The 20,808-nt window shown below is 38.1% G+C and overlaps 1 protein-coding gene across 9 annotated transcripts in view; it reads right to left on the reverse strand.

Moving 5' to 3' along the window:
• Nucleotides 1-20,808, reverse strand: part of LARP1B (La ribonucleoprotein 1B) — a 169,779-nt gene that overhangs the window by 115,485 nt on the left and 33,486 nt on the right. For 8 of the 9 annotated variants that reach the window (XM_036997885.2, XM_073237050.1, XM_036997882.2 and 5 more), the window contains 2 exons: nucleotides 20,636-20,808; nucleotides 16,020-16,373 (listed from right to left, as the gene is read on the reverse strand). In XM_036997885.2, coding sequence (XP_036853780.2) covers nucleotides 16,020-16,373; nucleotides 20,636-20,808 — 527 coding nt within the window. The remainder of the gene's footprint in view (nucleotides 1-16,019; nucleotides 16,374-20,635) is intronic. The other variant, XM_036997886.2, reaches the window with a different exon arrangement.

The following is a 20,808-nucleotide window of genomic DNA, read 5'->3' on the forward strand; positions in this document are numbered from 1 at the left end:
GTTCTTGTCTTTGATCTTTGCCATTTTAATTATTATAAGTCTTGGTGTTGTCCTCCTTGGGTCCCTTGTGTTGGGCGATCTGTGAGCTTCCATGGTCTGAGAGACTATTTCCTTCCCTAGCTTGGGGAAGTTTTCAGAATTATTTCTTCAAATACACTTTCTATCCCTTTTTCTCTCTATTCTTCTCTGGTACCCCTATAATGTGAATATTATTCTGTTTGGATTGGTAACACAGTTTTCTTAATATTCTTTAATTCCTAGAGATCCTTTTATCTCTCTCTGCCTCAGCTTCTCTGTATTCCTGTTCTCTAATTTCTATTCCATTAACAGTCTCTTGCACCTCATCCCATCTGCTCTTAAGTCCTTCTATTGATTGTTTCATTTCTGTTATCTCCTTCTGGACTTCACCCCTTAGTTCTTGCATATTTCTCTGCAGGTCCATCAGCAATGATTTTTACTTTTATTTTTAATTGTTTTTCAGGAAGATTGATTATATCTAGCTCATCAGGCCCTCTCTCTACGATTTTCTGAGTTATTTCTGACTGGACCGGATTCTTCTCCCTTTTCATGGTGTTAGAAGTGATTGCCAGCAGGTGATGTGTGTGTAAGCTGGAAGAACAAAGTCCGTTCCTGCTTATTGGTTACCTTGCCCTCCTCTGCTGCCTGTGCCGGCTACCCACACACAGGGAGCAGTCTCTGAGATAATGTCCTGAGGTGCCATGGGCGGGGGGCCCTCAGGATAGCCTACGGCACTGCTGGGGGTCGCAGATGTGCTGGGTGTGTTCTCTTGTGAGAACGGCATCCCTTTGTGCCTTCCAGACCTTGCTCCAGCTTCCTGTCTGTGCTGGGCAGCTGCTCACTGGCAGCAGCCTCTTGGTCTGTCCTGGTTAGCTGTGTGCTGGGAGAAGACTCCATGTGGTTGTTGTGGGAGGGGCTGCTCCATGGCTGTTCCACAGGTGTGGCAGGTCAGCCAGTTTGCTTGCAGTACCGGCTGGGGGGAATGAACAGCAGGCTGCTTATCACCATGAGGGTTTCGTAGCTGCTTTGGCACCCAGGGGGTTTAGGTACCTGAAGTTCCTTAAGATTCCCATCCTGCTGACCTGAGTGTGCCAGGACAATTTTGTCCACCTGTTAAGCCCTTGTCCCTTTAAAACTTTTTAAAATGCCTGCTTTTCTTTTGTCCCAGGGGAGTCAGCTGTGGGGACCTGCTCATAGCCTCTGTCTCGGATTTTACTTTTCCATTTCTGTAATATCTAGTATACCATGCAATGTGTGTCTGTGCTCCTGGTGCAGATTACTAGAGCCAGTTATTTAGTAGTCCTGTGCTTCCACTCCCTTCCCGCTCTGATTCTTTTCCTCCCACCGGTGAGCTGGGTGGAGGGGAGTGCTCGGGTCCCGCCGGATCACGGCTTTGTATCTTACACTTTTCGTGCTGCTGAGTTCTCACAGATATAGATGTAGCCTGGCTGTTGTACTGTATCTTCTGATCTCTCTTTAGGAATAGTTGTATTTGTTGTATTTTTAAATAGATATATGGTTTGGGGAGATTTCCCCCACCCTACTCACACCGCCATCTTGATCCCTCTCCAGGCTGTCAATTTCTGAAAATAATCCAGTTAGGATGTTGACAGGGATTATACTGAATCTGTAGACTGATTTTAGATTGTTACTACCATATAATATATATTTTTCCAATACACCACTGTCAATATTTTTGCTTCCTTATCTTTTAGAGGTGTCACATGTAAATAACGAGTGTATTTACATACACTCTGACAATATTTACTCTTTTTTGCTACTTAAATATTTGAGATGAAATCTACCACCTTACATTTGTGCTAGAAGTCCCCTTTCCCTCTTCTCTTATTCCATATTCCTTTTTTCAAGGTTATTCCCTTCAATATTACTTTAAAATGGGTATCCCTAAAACTGCAACATGAAAACTTTGAAAACCAAAATTAATAACTTCTTGACAGACAAAAGTACCTTTAAATATTGTTCATTCATTGTTCTCTCCTAGATCATGTTAATATTGTACTAAATATGTAAGACATTGTTTTATACAGTTAATATTTAGATTTATTCACATATTTATAACTTGGTATGCTCTGCAGTCCTTCCCATATCTCTGGCATCAAGAAACACTTTTATTCTATATTTGGAATTTTTTAAGTGTATTTTTAAAAAATCTAAGCATTGTTGATATACAACACAGAGGTTCAACTGTTACCCACATTATTAAATCCTCACCCCAACTAGTGCGGTTAATACCTTTTAACGTAGAAAGAAGTTACAGAACCAGTGACTATATTCTCCATGATGTACTTGCATCCCCTGACCAACTTACAACTAATAATTTTGTGCCTCTCTATCCCACTCAAACACCTTACCCACCCATCCCAATACCTCCCCGATGGAACCACCAGTCACTTCCTAATATTGTAAGTCTACTACTGTTTCATTCATTTTGTTTTATTTTTACATTTCACATGTAAGTGAAATCAAATGGTGTTTGTCTCTGCCTGGCTTATTTCACTTAGGTAACACTGTCTAGGTACTTCCCTGTTGTCACAAATGGCAGGATTTCTTTTTTTTTTATGGTTGAATATTCTTCTGTGACTATATCCCATATGTCCATAACCCATTCATTTATTGATGGAAGGTTAGTTGCTTCCAATCTTGGCTACTCTAAATAATGGAGCAATAAACATAGGTGTGCATGTATCTTTTCAAATCAAGGATTTTGTTTTCTTTGGGAATAAATCTAAAAGTGGAATTACTGAATTGTATTGTATTTCTATTGTAAGATTTTAAGAACCTCCATACTGCTTTCCACAGTGGCTGCAGAAATATACTTTCCAATCAGTAGTGTAGGAAGGTTCCCTTTTCTACACATCCTCGCCAATATTTATTATTTTTTGTCTTTTGGATAGTGGTCATTCTAACTGATGTGAGGTGATAGCTCAGTGTGGTTGTGATATGCATTTCCCTGGTGATTAGTGATAATGGGTACTTGTTGGCCATTTGTATTTCTTCTCTGCAAAAACATCTGTTCAGATCCTCTGCCCATTTTTTAATTGGGTTATTTGTCTTTTGGGTGTTGAGGCATATGAATTCTTTATGTATGTTAGATGTCAACCCACTATTGGATAAAGTATTTACAAATACATTCTCCCATATTGTAGGTTGCCTTTTATTCTGCTGATGTTGTCCTTTGCTGTATAGAAGCTTTTTAGTTTGATGTAGTCCCACACTGTTCATTTTTTATTTTGATTCCCTTGCCAAGACGTGTCCATGAAAAAATTTCTCATATTTATGTTCAAGAGACTTGTAGGTATGTTTTCTTCAAAGAATTTTATGGTTTTGTGTCTTATATTCAGGTCTTTAATCTATTTTGATTTTACTTTTGTGTATAGAGTTAGACAGTAATCCAGTTTCATTCTCTTGCATATTGATGTCCAGTTTTCTCAAAACCGGTTATTGAGACTGTCTTTTTCCATTGTATATTTATGGCTCCTTTATTGTATATTATTCACCATATATGTCTGGGTTTATATTGGGCTGTCTATTCTGTTCCACTGATTAATGGGTCTGTTCTTGTACCAGTACTGTACTGTTTTCAACTAAAGCTTTGTAGAGTACCTTGAACTCAAGGAATATAATACCCACCGATTTCTTCTTCTTTCTCAAGATTGAATTGGCCATTCAGGGTCTTTTGTGGTTCCATATGAATTTTAGGATTATTTGCTCTAGTTCATTGAAAACTGCTGTTATTTTGATAAAGATTGCATTGAATCTGTGAATTGCATTGGGCAGGATAGCCATTTTGACAATATTAATTCTTCTCATCCATAAGCATGGGACACATTTCCATTCACTGTTGTCTTTAATTTCCCTCATGTGTCTTTTACTTTCCAGAGTACAGGTCTTTCCCCTTGGTTAGGCTTATTTCTAGGTATTCTTTATGATGCAATTGTAAATGGAGTTTTTTTCCTGATTTTTCTGTCAGCTAGTTCATTGTTTGATACATAGGAATGCAACAGATTTCTGTGCATTAATTTCCTATCCTGCCACTTTGCTGAATCCAGTTATGAGCTGTATACTTTTTTGGTGGAGTATTTAGGGTTTTCCATGTACAGTATCTTGTCATCTGTTAATAGTGACAGTTTAACTAACTCTTCCTTACCAATTTGGATGACTAGATTTGTTATAATCTTCTTATCTTGTGTGATTGTTGTAACTAGGACTTCCAGTACTATGTTGAATGTAAGTGATGAGAGTGGGCCTCTTGTCTTGTTCCTAACCTTAGAGGGAAAGCTTTCAGCTTTTTGCCATTAAGTATGATGTTAGCTGTGGATTTATCATATGTGGTCTTTATTATGTTGAGGTATGTTCCTGCTATAACCATTTCTATCATGAATCAATATTGAAATTTGTCAAATGCTTTTTCAGTGTCTATTGTAATTATGATCAGGTATTTATCCTTATGTTAATGTGGTGTACCACTTTGATTTGTGGATATTGTACAATCCTTGCATTCCTGAGTAAATCCCATGTGATCACCAAGGATGATCCTTTTTTAATTGAGGTATCATTGATATATAATCTTATGAAGGGTTCACATAAGCAACCTTGTGGTTACTACATTCACCCTTATTATCAAGTAAACCCTCACACCCCACTGAAGTCACTGTCCATTAGTGAAGCAAGATGCTACAGTCACTAATTGTCTTCTCTGTGCTATACTACCTGCCCCGTGACCCCCCCCCCCATATTATGTGTGTTAATCATAATGCCCTTTAAAACCTTTCTTTCTCCACTCCCCACTCATCCCTCCCACCCTCTTCCCTTTGGTAACTGATAGTCCCTTCTTGGAGTTTGTGAGTCTGCTGCTGTTTTGTTCCTTCAATTTTGCTTTGCTGTTATACTCCACAAATGAGTAAAATCATCCAGTACTTGTCATTCTCCACCTAGCTTATTTCAGAGAGCATAATACCCTCTAGCACCATCCATGTTGTTGCAAATGGTAGGATTTGTTTTCTTCTTATGGCTGAGTAATATTCCATTGCCCATATGTACCACATCTTCTTTATCCATTCATCCACTGGTAGACACTTAGGTTGCTACCATATCTTGGCTATTGTAAACAGTGCTGCAAAAAGCATAGGGGTACATATGTCTTTTTGAATCTGGTATCTTGTTTTCTTTGGGTGAATTCCTAGGAGTGGAATTCCTGGGTCAAATGGTATTTCTATTTTTAGTTTTTTGAGGAAACTTCATATTGCTTTCCACAATGGGTGAATGAATTTACATTCCCACCAAAAGTGTAGGAGGGTCCCCCTTTCTCCCTATTCTCACCAGCATTTGTTGTTTCATCTTTTCTATGTTGGCCATCCTAACTGGTGTGAGGTAATATCTCATTGTGGTTTTAATTTGCATTTCCCTGATAACTAGACATGTGGATCATCTTTTCACGTGCCTGTTGGCCATCTCAATTTCTTCTTTGGAGAAGCGTCTGTTCATATCCTCTGCCCATTTTTTAAACGGGTTATTTGCTTTTTGGGTGTTGAGGCATGTGAGCTCCTTATATATTTTGGATATCAACCCCTTATAGGATATGTCATTTATGAATATATTCTCCTATACTGTAGGATGCCTTTTTATTCTACCTATGGTGTTCTTTACTACACAGCTTTATAGTTTGATGTAGTCACATTTGATTATGCTTGCTTTTGTTTCCATTGCCTGAGGAGATGTGTTCAGGAAAAAAGTTGCTCATGCTTATATTCAAGAGATTTTTGCCTGTTTTCTTCTTAAGTTTTATGGTGTCATGGCTTACATTCAGATCTTTGATCCATTTCAAGTTTCTTTTGTGTATAGAGTTAGACAGTAATCCAGTTTCATTCTCTTACATGCAGCTGTCCAGTTTTGTCAAACCAGTTGTTGAACAGGCTATCATTTCCTCATTGCATATCCATGTCTCCTTTATCATATATTAATTGGCCATATATGTGTGGGTTTGTATGTGGGCACTCTATTCTATTCCATTGATCTATCGGTCTGTTCTTGTGCCAGTACCAAGTTGTCTGGATTACTGGGGCTTTGTAGTAGAGCTAATTTTAGGTTTCATTATTCTTTTATTACTTTCTTTAGTTGTGAGTTTAGTCTATTTATTTGGAATTGTTCTTGTTTCTTGTGGTAGGTCTGTACTGCTATGTACTTCCCCCTCTGAACCTCTTTTGTGGTGTCCCACATATTTTGAACTATTGTATTTTGTTTTCATTTGTCTTCATGTATTGCTTGATTTCTGTTTTAATTTGGTAGTTAGAAGCATAACATTGATTACTTAGAAGCATGTTTTTAGCCTCCATGTATTTGTAGGCTATTTTGTTTTTCTTATGTGATTTATTTCTAATTTCATACCACTGTAGTCTGAGAAGCTGCTTGATAAAATTACAATCCTTTTTAATTTATTGGGGCTTTTTTGTGGTCTGGTATGTGATCTATTCTAGAGAACATTCCATGCACATTTTAGAAAAATGTGTATCCTGCTGCTTTTGTTTGGAATGGTCTGTAGATATCTGTTTAATCCATCTGATCTAATGTGTTGTTCAGTGCCTCTCTTTATATTCTGTCTGGTTGATCTATCCAGTGATAAATGGGGTGTTAAAATCTCTAATATGATCGTACTTCTATTTCTCCCTTTAGTTATGTTAGTATTTGTTTTACATACTTAGGTCCTCCTACACTGTGTGCATAGATATTTATAATTGTTATATCCTCTTATTGGACTGATTCCTTTATCATTATGTAATGTCCTTCTTGTCTCGTTACTTTCTTTGAAGTCTATTTTGTGATATAAGTACTTCTTTTTTTTCTACTCCTGTTTTTTTCCCTTTCATTTGCATGAAAATCTTTTTCTATTCCTTAATTTTTCAGTCTACATGTCTAAGTCTGAAATGAGTCTTTCGTAGGCAGCATGTAGATAGGTCTTGTTTCTCTATTCATCTGCCACCCTATGTCTTTTGACATATTCAGTCCATTTTCATTTAAAGTAGCTATTGACAGGTATCTACTTACACTATTTCATTAATTATTTGCTGGCTGTTTTTGTAGTTCCTCCCTTATCCTTTCTTCCTCTCATATACTCCTCTCTTGTTTTTTGATGGTTTCCTTTAGTGTTATGATTGGATTTATTTTGTTTAAAGTTGTGTGTATCTATTATATGCTTTAGGTCTGTGGTTACCATAAGGTTCTTAGTTTCATATACATATATACATATATAGCAGTCTGTAGTTAATCGATGGTCACTCTATTACAAGCACAACCTAAAAGTACTTCTATTTTCTTATTCTTCCTCCTCCACACTTTATGCATTAGATGCCATAATCTACATTTTGTGTGTGTGTATACCTTAACTGATTTTGTATAGCTGATGTTACTACTTTTTTTTAACTTCGTAATTGCTTTAAAGTAATTGGTCTATGGCCTTTACTTTACAATTATTTTCACTAATGAAACATATATAGGCTTAAGAACTTTTCCATCTACAGAAGTCCCTTTAACATAGCTTATAAGGCCATTTTAATGGTGGTGAATTCTTTAAAAACTTTTGTTTATCTGGGAAACTTCTAATCTCTCCAATTCTGAATAACTTTGCTGGGTAGGGAACTCTTGGTTGTAGGTTCTTCCATTTGAGTACTTAAATATTTCATGCCACTCCTTCTGTAAAGTTTCTGCTAAGAAATCTGCTGATAGCCTTATGGAGTTTCCCTTAGATACCTGTCTGCCTTTCTCTTGCTGCTTTTAAGATTCTCTATCTTTAATCTTTGCCCTTTTAATTATTATATGTCTTGGTGCTGTCTTCCTAGGGTTCCTTTTGTTAGTGGATCTTTGTGATTCCAGGACCTAAGTGTCTATATCCTTCCCCAGATTGGGGAAGTTTTGAGCTATTATTTTTTCAAAGAGACCTTCTACTCCCTTGTCTCTCTCTTCTACTTCTGGGGCCCCTATTATGCAAATATTGTTCTATTTGGAGTTGTCATACAGCTCTCTCATCATCATCTCAGTTTTTGAGATTCTTTTTTCCTCTCTGCTCTTCAGCTTGTTTTCCTGTTCTCTAGTTTCCATCCCATCAGTTATCTCCACTGTATTTTTTAATTTCAGTTATTGTATTCTTCAGCTCTGAGTGGCTCTTTTTCCTATCTTCTCTTTGTTGAAATTCTCATTAATTTTTTTCCCCAGGTTAGTAAGCATATTTATTACTGTCACTTTGATATCTTTTTTAAGAAGATTGGTGATCTGTTTCATTTATCCCTCTTTCTGGTGTTTTATCTTTTCCTTTTGTTTGCAACATATTCCTCTGCCTCTTCATTTTCCCTGGGTGTCTGTTTCTTCCTTTGTATTTGTGGGGAAGTTGGGGTTCCTATAGCCAGGATCCTCACTGAACTTAAACCACCTGATGATGTAACTGGCCTGCCGCTTCCACACCAGTGGGCAATAAGCTATTGTTGCGCCATATAGAGAGCTTGGCCCAGTGCTCTGGGCAGAGGCAGAGACACTAGTGCTCGACCTACCGCCGGAGAACAAGCCAGGTAATAAACCCTTTCACCCCAAGAACGTTTTGCTGTTGATTCCTTTGGTCACACTGAATCCACAGCGAACTTGCCCAGGGCCGAAACCCATTGGCAAGACAATTGGCGAAAGTCAGCAGGGTTCATTGTTGACCAAGGAAAAAGACAAGCTGCCCTTATGGGAGGGGTGCTTCAGCGGGCTGCCCCTGTGAATGGGGAGACAGTGGATCGTCCCCCAATGGGTATGTGATCTGAGGTGGCTTGCCTCCTAGAGGACTGGGCCCCACCCCAGGACTGGAGGCAAGTGGAGGTGAGACCTGAGGCAGTAGGGGTGGCTCTTAATATAGTAAGCAGATCCTTTGAGAAGCAGAGTGCCCGTGAGGCACCAGGGACTGTGGTTTGGCTGCTTCTCACAGTCTTAAAAAAGATCTACAGAGGAGACCCAAGGAATGGTGGCATGAGAACACAAGCTGCAGACTTCAGTAGATTCCCTGAGGAGGGAAGTGGCATTGTTACAAGAGGCGGCATGAGAACACGAGCTGCAGACTTCTGTGGATGCCCTGAGGAGGGAAATGGTATTGATGTGGGAGGAGGCGGCACGAGAACATGAGCTGCAAACCTCTGTGGATTCCCTGAGGAAGGAGATGGCCTTGATGTGGGAGGACACAGCTACTGGACTTCTGGTTGCTTTTCCTACCCATTGTGCAGACTAGCAGGCAACCAAAAGAGGCCTGGAGTGTCTCTTTGCTGCCTATGGCCGACCACAGGTGATTGAGAGTGAGCTGGGCACCCATTTTACTGGACATACACTGCAAGAATGGGTGCAACATCTGGGAATCAAATGGAAGTTTCATGTGCCATACAATCCTACCACAGCAGGCATGATAGAGAGGCACAATGGCTTGTTAAAATTCAGACTAAAGTCAGATGCCAATAGTCTGCGGGGATGGTCGGTCTGCTTATGAACCATACTACAGCGTTTGAATGAGACCCTGAAAGGGATCTTTCAGCCCCGTAGACATGTTAACACATATGGCTGCCTCCCCCATACAAGTGCAAGTACAAACCAAAGAAGAATCACTGAAGCCAAGATTTGGCCACCAGAATAACATCTTGCTGCCAGCACCAACTGCACTGAACCCTGGAAACTCCATTGAGTGGACGTGGCCTTGGACCTTTCGACACATGGACGAATGATGACTGGCTCTTCTGGCACCTTGGGGACAAGGCCTGGAAGCTAGTCTCCTCTGTATTCCTGGAATAACAGCAGAGTGGCCACCAAAGGTCACAGTAGTATATCCTGAATGGCCAGAAGGTAAGAGCATCTTACCGGGGAGTTTTGTTTTATCATTATGGCCAGTGCATGCACCTCCAGTAGCACTACATATAGACCCTTCAGTAACCCCCATGGGGAAAGGAGTAAAAGTATGGTATACTAGACCTGGAAGGGACCCCTCTTCCTGCTACAGTCCTATCATAGGACCACTCTCTTGCATGCATCCTACATGATGGACAAGATTTGCCTATGTTGGTGGCATTAAAACATGTGTCTTATACCACTAAAGTCTTTGTGAATTGGGAACTTCCTCTGGCTTGAGGATTATTACAATTTTTGTTATTAGGAACCTCCTCTGGCTTGAGGATTATTATAATTTTTGTTTCAAAATATTGTTGTATCTTAATTTTTATTATTTCTAAGTTGTTGTTATCCTCTGTTGCTATTGTGGAATCTGGTTACAGTGCTCCAGCTTTCTTGCACAGGGACCGTTGCAGAAGATTGAAAGTGTGTAGATTGTAAGGCGAGAATCCTGGAGGGGTGGAGTGTGGGGAAGTTGGGGTTTCTATGGCCAGGACCCTCACTGAACTTAAACCACCTGATGATGTAACTGGCCTGTTGCTGGGCTGCCACTTCCACATCTGTGGGCAATAAGCTATTATTGCGCAATATAGAGAGCTCAGCCCAGTGCTCTGGGCAGAGGCAGAGACGCTAGTGCTTGACCTACTGCCGGAGAACAAGCTAGGTAATAAACCCTTTCACCCCAAGAATGTTTTGCTGTTGATTCCTTTGGTCACACTGAATCCATAGTGAACTTGCCTGGGGCTGAAACCCATTGGCAAGACAGCATTCTACAGATCAGTCATGCCTCCTGGTCTAGAGAGTCATGGTTTTATTAAGAAGGCATCCTATGGTACTTAGAAGCTCAAGACTCTTTGCTCACCTGTGCCTGGTTCTCCTGTGTGGTACAGCTGCAATTGCTGTTGGTGGGCTATGGGCAGGGTGCCTTTCCTGCTTGCCAGCGGACAGTGGCTGGTCTGATCTGATAGCAGAGGCTTACCACTCATCTCAAAGGGCCCTTTGCATGCTGAGATTGTTGTTGGCAGTGCTGGCCTCTGCCTGCTGGGCAATGGCTTCACTGCTGGGCTGGTGGGATGGGCAGGATGGGTGCATAGGGAAGTGCAATGCAGGCCTAAGCCACGAGTGAGGGAGATGGGTCATTTGGAGCTGGCTACCACAGGCACCTTCCCAGTTGGCCTGAGAGAGAACCAGAAATCTGGGAAAGTTTCCCACTGCCTGTCAGGCAGCAAGGTCTCCTTCTGCCTCCAAGTGAGCAAAGTCTGGTCACTGCTGGGCAGAGTGGGTCAGGCAGGCAGATGGGTATGCATTGCAGGACTGAACCCACAGAATGGGAAGTGAAACTTTTGGAGGTGGTTCCCATGAGCATCCCAAGATTCTGCTTAGCGAGGGCTTGGGAAACATTATCCACCTGCTCTTTCTCCTCCAGAGAAAGTTCCCTCCAATCCCTGCCCCTCTGGTACACTTCCAACTGCTGGTAAATCTCTCAAAACTACCACCACTTGGTTGGGTTTTGGTGGCATTCCTCCACAAAGGACAGGAGTCTACCTCCCAGAGTGGTCCAACTCTCCCTGGTGTCCATCCCCATTAATCACCAAAGTCCAATGCAATGTGGACTTGTGTTCCCAGAGCAGATCTCCAGGGCCAGGTGTGCAGGATTCCTGAGTGCTTATCCCCTCCCTGCTCCATTCCTCTTCTCCCGCCTGTCGGCTGTTATGGGAGATGGGATTGAGTCCCAACTGATCATAACACTGCCATGTTATCCTTCTCTGCGTGGTCTTCTCTTCTTTACCAGGTGTGGATGGTCTGTTCTGCAGTCCTCAGGTCATTTTCAGGATTGTTTGTTACTTGCTATAGTTACTTCCTTGGTGTGTATATGGGAGGAGGTTTCTGCCTTGCCTTCCTACTGCCATCTTTTCCCAAGATCCCACTTGCAATTTCCTTTGAAGAGGCTTTGCTGGTTGCAATTTCTCTCACTATATTTCACTCTCTTACATGAAAAATGTTTTTGTAAGACACAGAAGTATAAGTTCCTGGTTATTTTCCCTTGGTTTATTAACACTATCATTCTATTGTCAGATGCTTTCAACAAAGTCAGCTGTCAGTTATTCTCTCACTCTTCTTTCTTTTAAAGTAATCTGCCTTTCTTTCCGACTACTCTACTCCGGTACCTCTCCTCAGTTCAGAAAAGGCCCTAGCTATTACCACTTAAAATACTGACTCTGCTCCATTTTCCTTCTTTTCCTTTTTGAATTCCCATTAAATGTGTATCTTAGACTCTATGTATCACTCTGCATTCCATGTTTTTTGTTTGCTTTTCCCTTTCTTTTTTCAGAAATGATCTTTATCATAAAACCCATTAAATATTATACAGCTTAGTTTGAAATGTACCAAATAATAGCAAAGACTGTCTAGAATATCATTCTAAACCCTCTGTCATATAGTCTATATGTCCCTCTCCAGTGAGTTCTAAAGTTTCTTGTGAAATGTCTTCCAATTCACTGATTCTCTTATTGTATCTAATCTGTTAATGTCTTAAATTGAGTTCTTCATTTTGATCTTAATTGTTTTAATTTAAGGAAGTTTATTCTTAAAATTGTTTTTCTCTGAACCTATTTTTATTTCTTTTAACATAGCATACTTGCTCCATACTGTTTAATAATTCCCTAAGTTATTTTAGGATATGGTTTTGCTGCTGTTACTTTTGATCATTCTCACATGTAGTAACTTATTTCCTTGTTTCAAGTATTAATGTTGTGAGTTGCTCCCTTTCCTTATAAAATTTTTTGAGTAAATTAGTTGAGGTCTAGGATAAAGGTGAATGTCTTCACAAATGAGCTACATTTGCTTCTGCTAGGTTTCTGGGAAAGTAACAAACAACAATCACTTCTAAGTTTACGAAGAGTGGTTGCTTCAGTCACCCATATAGTATGAATTTGAGTTGCACGATTTTAACTTTGAAGCCATTTTTTCCCTCCTTATTCTGCTCAGCACAACTAGGGAAATAGGTGAGGAAGGAAGTTCTCTTTCACTGAGGGTCTACTTCTTTTGGGCACCAATTTAAAAGGATAAGAACTCCTGTTAGAATCCCCAACACTGACTGGGAAGCTCAGTTTGTGTCTTTTACCCCTATGTTTTGGCGGCTTTTGCAAAGCTGGATTCCTCAAACTCTCCAAATTCCAGAATGGTCTCCAGAGCAAAACTGGTTTCAGTACTCCATTTCTCTATGGTTTTATTCTGATTAACATCTTACCTTGCCAATCTTCAAGGATTTTCAGTAGATATGTTCCTATGTATTTATGGGTCATTTAGTTGTCTTCAGCAGTAAGGACATGCCAGAAACAGAAAGGCTATACTCACTCATTGGTGCAGTTCAACTTAGCTTCTGGATCCAGCAAGACTCCTTTTGCAAAGTCAGAAATTGTCACCAAACTACTATCAATTTGACATTCTTTCCATTTATATCTAACTCCATCTGTCCAGTTTCTGACACATCTGATTATTCTCTCCTCTTGAAGCCACTTTCTGGTTTCCACAATACTACTTTCCTACACAACACCTAAATGATCATTCCTCAGGGCTCAGATCTGGGTCTTCTCATTTCTACATTCCTTATGCCACCATTCTACCTAAAATTAACAACATCAATCTCCTGGACTACTTTAACAGCCTCCAAGTTGGATTTCTTCTCCAGTCTTGTTCCCATCTAATTCATTCTCTGCCACAGTAAACTAAAGCAGTCTTTTAAAAATGAAAGTGAGATCAGGTCCTGTTTCCTGTGTAAGAACCTCCAAGATAATGCATTTGAACTTTAGAAAAATTCCAAAATATTTAACATAACCCACAAAGCCTTATACGATCAGCCTTCTGCCTATACATCTGTAACTGTCCTATTATACACTACTATAAACTTTTTTTCCAGTTCCTCAAATATATCAAATTTTTCCCACCTCAGATCCTTGACACTTGCTATTTCCTCTTCCTAGAATACAGTTTACCTGCTCTTTGCATAGCTCATTCTTATTCATACATCAGATCTCACTATAACTGTGACTTTCTTACAGGCATTCCCTGATAACCCAATCCAGCGGCATTCTGTCATTTTCCCTTAGCGTATTTATCATAATTTGTGATTAAGTGCTTATTGAGGGCTTGTCTGTCCTTCCAATTATTTGTAAGACCCAAGCATGTACAGACCTTATTGTTATCTTCCAATTCCATGCCTGGGTCCTAGCATAGCGTATGGCACATAATAGGAATTTAATAAATATATATTAAGTGATTGCTTTCTCTCCCTTTAAGCAGATCTACAGGAAAAGTACAATTCTTATCAGCATTTACATGTGGAGCACAGAATTAGAAAACAAGGGGATAAGTTTAGATGATAGTAATGTACATAGGATCAGCCTAAAATAAGACATACTTATGAATATACCCATAATGCTTAGAGCCAGAGAGCCAAGATTACTTTCCCATGACTAATATTTAAGGATAAGGCAGATGTTGGTTTTTAACTAACTCAATATATAGCTTTTAATTATTGATGTTTATGCTTTAGTTAAAGCAAATAAATAATCACCTATAAATATAACGTTTCTCAAGGTACCTTGAAAGTTCATTATTTGGAACTCTGAAAATATTTTCCTACAGAACTAATAATATATATAGTGGTTAGGTTCCTTTGTTCATAGTGTTTAATATACAGTTCATAACGTTCAATCTGTAATTCATTTATCCATTTTAACAAAAATCGAGCACTACATTGTGCCAGGAACTGTTTTAGCCCTGGAGATAGAGTATTGTGTAAAGACAAAAATTCCTTTCTTCATAGATCTTACATCCATGTGATCAAAACAAAGAAGTACAACATACAGAATGGTAGACAGTGAAGAACAAAGTGGGATAGAGATAGGGAATGGAGTGAGTACAATTTCAACTTATTATTTGTTGAATTTATCTTTAGCTCTATTTCAAAAAGGATTTCAGTTAGAAATTACTTACAGAACCTAAGTATAACAAACACAATACCAATGCTTACTCAAGGGAAGACTTTTAACCAAGAAACTTTGTAAGAACACACTTTCTCAGAGCAGTAGGACAGAGAACTGCTCAGGCTCTGAGCCACTGACAAGCTACAACTTGAGGGTGACAGCAGTGGTGGAAAACCCAGGAAGAAAAGAAATAAAGAGCTAAGCAAGAAAGCACACTTACTGAAGATAGGAACTTCCATAAACAGCTAATCCCCTGTATCTAACCACCAGTTAGTTGGCAGGCTTTTTTTTTCTACAACTATAACTATTTCTGATGATATTTCTTTCTTATTTAGCATACTATACCTTTCCTCACTATTCTATCCCAAAAACAAATATTTAATGCAGGGGTTTCCTAATGAATTTAGTGGTAGAAAAAGATCCCTTTTAATCCTTATGTATACCATAAAAATTCTTATCAAAGGAATGTAGACAGCCAGTAGACTACTCCAGTGCTCTCATATTTCACCCTAATAACGGGATAGGTACCAGGATGTGGGGTAAAAATGCAAGAAGATAAATTGGAACAAGGTTTCTGTTAGCACCTATCAAACAGCACATATAGCATAGTAATGACTGGACAACGACAATCAGCCAGTTTAATCTTCTACCCTTATCCATAACCAGTCTACTACCACAGACAATGTGAGAAGGATGGAAGGGGTCAACAAAGGAACCCCCCTCTAAAGCCCTTCTCATATAGCTGGGATGATTATACCCAGTAAGGAATAAACATATAAATCAAGCCTGTCCATAATGTCAATTTTTAATCCTTTTTTATGAGAAAGAGATTTTTTATTATTTTCACCTGAAAAGAACAAGGATTTTAGTCAATGAGTGATAATTTTTTTGTAATTGAAGTATTCACTTAACTGTAATTTTAATAAAATGAAATTATTTCTCAGGTTGTAACTATGAAATATATTTCTGGGAATTTTTCAAATTAAATATAATTTATTTATATTCAAAATTCATAAACTGAAACCTCTAATTTATGAAAATATAAGAAGCAACATATAATCAAAACACACCATCAGCAGAAAAATGTGCAGAAACAATTACCTTTATGACTGTGTGTTTATCTTCCATCCACAGATACTGTTCATAATAATATAAGCCATCATTGATAACTTTAGCAAGTTCTGATGTAATTTTTGCCTGAGACATGTGGTTGCCTGTTCGGTCTCTTCCAGGATGTTTTCTCATGTAAGGTGATGTTTGAGTTACAATCAAAATCTTGTTTAAATCCTCGTCATCAATTTCATAATCTGAATCATTATCAGACCAATCAGTAAATGTGTTTTTTCGTCCTTTTATTTGTTCCATCTCTTCATCAAATAAAAAATCAAGTTCTTTTTCTTGTTCATTTGGAGGACATAGTTGATTTGATGCCTCTTCATGGAGAGACACTGATTCCTGAAGAAATTGGTATTTTACATAAAAACTTTTCTATTATTTTTTTAAATAAACATCACATAATGTTACAAAGAAGTCATATAAGCTTGTATGCTCAATGACTAGTTAGAAGCTAAAATGTAAAAGAAAATCATGCCAGTATTATGCTGGCCTAACAAATACAAAGTAATTGCTAGGCTCTAAGTTTAAGACTAAAGAAAAGCAAAGTTCAGTAAAAGAAGGATTATATTAAAGACTCCTTTAGTGTTAGAATGGTCCTTAGCTCATCCATTACAACACACCCATTTTATTTTATGGCTGAGGGGGGGGAAAGGCCTACAGATGTGTAGTTGCTTGCCCACAATTACAGTATTAGAACAACCGATGGATGTCTTTTGACTTTCAGATTCAGTGATCTTCACTGGTGTGAACCCTTTTCCCTAGTCTGAATCCTAGCTAATCCTAGTCTGAATCCTAGCTAATCTCATTCCTATTCAACTTAGCCCAACTTTCATGTTAAATTCTCCCTAACATGCACCAAATTGTTGAATTTCCACCCTTCTTAAAAAAAACTTAAAATAGCTTCCTATTAGATGACATAACAAGTCCAAACTTTCAGATCCTAGATCCTCTAAAATCTAACCTAGTCTAGATATCCAAAACTCTCAAAATAGGGAAATTGATCTCTCAATGTTGTCACCTTAACATGTCATCCTCTGTCCTATCCCTATCCTTCAACAAATGCTAACTCTCCTTCCCCTAGAAAAAAACAATCTCTCTTTCAGAATTCCTCTTCATATAGATCTATATTCATTCACTCAGTCAATGTAATCTGGATCTTTACTATGAGCCGGGTGCTGTTCCACACAGGGGTATATAGCAATAAAAGAGTAACTCTGCCCTGATGAAGCTAAAATTCTAGTAAATGAAGTTTGTACATATTTCTACTAAAAAAAGTAAGTTTTAATACATTGTAAATATAGCTAAAAGCAAAAACTATATACCTTGTTATTAACACTTTCAAGTACATGAAAAAGTATGAAAATAAACAACAAACTATTAATAATGGTAAACCCTAGGCAGAGCCTTTGCTTTTTACTTTATATTGGTTATATTTAAATTTCTGTTATAAGCAGCATTTTTTGTAATTTGTGAAGAGACAAGAGATATTTGGTTGAGTATGACTTGACTGAACATACTTGATTGAAATAATGATATACAGTAATGAAAAGAATAAACCTATGCCAAAAGATAAACAAATATTACTAACAGAAGTCAGAAACTTTTATGACTTTCCGGAAAGCAGAAAGCAAACCCACTGTAATGGTATACCAGACTAGAGGAAATAGCAACCTAGAACCCATATACAGGAAAGCTGTGGAGAAAACAGACAGCACTAGTGCCAGTGGAATCCTAGAATGTTCTGAAAACACAGGTACAAAGAGCAAAAGAAATCAACTGTTACAGCAATCAAAAGATATCTGGAAAGCCAACGACAGGACACAGCTGAAACAGGAAACCTCACACCCTTATCTGAGAACATGAAGCCATAAAATCTGCTCCCAACTAAAAGCCCCGGAATTACTTTTTAAACAAAATAAGAGTTGCCAAGAAAGGGCTCATGTTTTAGGTGCTGGACTTGGAGAGAGATTGAACATATTATTCTATACTTATAAAAAGAAAGGGAGGTGATGGGGAGATAAGGTAATTTTACCAATTAATGAAATACGCTATGGAATTCTACCTCCCACAAAGAAGTACTCCTTATTTTAGCAGTTCTGGAGATCCAGAACCAGCAGGACTATTCTCTGCCTAGGTCTAGAAGTCCAAATCCACAGGACCTTTACATTTAACCAAGAGTGTGCAATCATACCTCACATTCAGGAAAATGGCTGGCCCTCTGGAGTAGCAGATCTACAAGGCCACAAAAGAAACCTATATTGATTTACCAATGCTATTATGAACCATCAACCAAGGATCATCAGCTATAACAGGATAGTCATCATCCTAAGAGAAAGACATTTAAAAATTTGACAGAAATATCAGAACATAACCTTTTTTAAATCCCCAACTCCAGAACAGTAGCCAGATGATCGATCCAGAAGGTTCAACATCAAATTTTAAAAAATGCAGGCAGTTGAAAAAAGAGAAACATTAGTTTCCAAAAAATGAAAGACATGAATACTTAGCACAATGAATAAAAACACACCAACTCCAAGGTGTTTATCTGAAATTTCCAGACCAGGTATGAAGAAATAATCATAAAAGCCTCAACAAAAAAATCACTTGATACACAGAATCTGAAGGGATCAAGTCTCACAAGAGGAAAACTGACCAAGATGATAATGGGAAAATACTTTCTGATTTCTAGAGAAAAATGGTATCTGACCAAGATTTCTATATCTACTATAGAATATGTATCTTTAAAAGATCATTTTTTAAGAAGTATGTTGACCTCAGCAGGTATCTCTGGAATATGTAGGCCCCCAGAACCTACAATCATCTTTCCTCCAAGCTAGATCACTCTGTAGAATCAGAATATATTTCAGATCTTACTAACAGTACACTATTCTTTAGCCATCATACTGAAAGGTCCTACATTTTATACCATTCTCTTTCCAATTGTAAAGCCAGATTCCCACCTATATGCTGGCCTTATATTGCACAATCCAATATTTACCCTTCAAAAAACCTTTTTCATCAAATCAGAGATGCTATCAATTTTAAGGGGAAAAATTATTTTAGAAGAAATGTCAAAACATGGAGATTTTTAAATGTGGAAGAAAAAATGCAGATAATGGAATAAATGAAATATGTACAAATTGTTGTGAGTCTAGGACCCTATCCTACTTAATTATCAAGGTTTATAAATACTTATATTTACAAATATGGAAATTAATTAAGATCTTTAGAAAATCTTGTTTTAAAAAAGCTCTTTAGTCTTTTAAAATGTCCCCTGAGTAGGAGAGGGGGTAAAACCTCACCAAACTCTTGCAACATTTAAAGTATGCTATATTCAACCACCATGCTAATTAACAAATTCTCTTTGATCAGAGTTTCTCAAACTCAAGCACTATTGATAATTCTTGGGGGAGGGGGACCATGGAGCAGAGGTGGGGAAGGGGCTGGTGGGGGGGTTGTCCTGTGCACTGTAAGATGTTTAGCAGCATCCCTGGCCTCCACTCACAAGCTGCAGCAACACTATCCCAGTTGTAATAACAAGCATCTTCAGACATTGCCACATGGCCCTGGTTAAGCAAAACAATACTCCCCACTTCCCCAGTAGAGAGCTACTTTCAAATTCTTCATGCTTCTTTTATTCATGCCCTGATATTAGGAATAAAGAGCCCTGTTTATAATAATCTTCAATATGATAGCTTTCCTCATCCTTCCCACATGTTGGCCCAATTATTTTAGTGACCTTTTCCTTATAGAGCTTACTTTCAATATCTGAATCCTTTAAATGGCACTTTATCCAGGTTTATTTTTAGTGAACTTTTCACTTTGAGATAATTGTGCATTCACAGACTTGTCAGAAATGATAGAGATCTCACGTATTTTTTTACTTGCTTCCCCCATGTTAACATCTTGCAGAACTGTAGTACAATATCACAAACAAGGCAGATATTGATACAATCCATCAATCTTATTCAGATTTCCCCAGTTTTACTTGTACTCATTTGTTTATGATTTAGATCAGAGCAGTTTTTATCACATTTCTAAGTTTGTGTATCCAACCACCAGTCTAAATACATTGCAGTTCACAAAGATCTCTCCTACTCTTTCATAACCACATCCATGACACTCCCTCACGTGCCCCCAATAAATCATTCTTTTCCTTTCCTACTGTTCATTAAATCACCAAAACATATATAATTCTGATATGTACCCTTTACAAATAATTATTTGTTAATGAAGTTTACAAATAATTAACAAGGATACAAATAATATAACAAGGTTCTAAATTCAAAATTTACAAAGATTTTTGTCAGCTTCAAAAAACTGAAATATTCAAATTTAAGTCACAAAAAGGCCAAGCCAAAATATTATGAATTCATATTCATAAATAAGATAAATTTTAAAAATTGACACAATATAACTTATTTTCAACTACTGAAAAACCCCTCCTAAGTTTTTCCTGAGCCAGTGGTTTCAATTTTTACAATTTTTAAAACTTTTTCCAAAGTTTATTTATCTACCTGAAAAACAGAAAACACAGAGGCCTTAAATTCCACCCAGAATAATCCTATTACACTTCACTTGGTTTATTTAAAACAACTTACCTTCAGTTTCAGTGGGGATGGATGATGTCTCTTTTTCACTTCTATCCAAGGTTCTGAGTCCAAGCCAGGCAAACTGGTAGACAAACCTCTAGACATTGCTTGAAGATTACTTGTTTCACTGTTTTTCTTTGGGCTCAGTAGACTTCCAATTCTTGGAGAATTTGGGGCAGACT

This window comes from Manis javanica, chromosome 5 (genome assembly GCF_040802235.1).
Source record: "Manis javanica isolate MJ-LG chromosome 5, MJ_LKY, whole genome shotgun sequence".
NCBI lineage: Eukaryota > Metazoa > Chordata > Mammalia > Pholidota > Manidae > Manis > Manis javanica.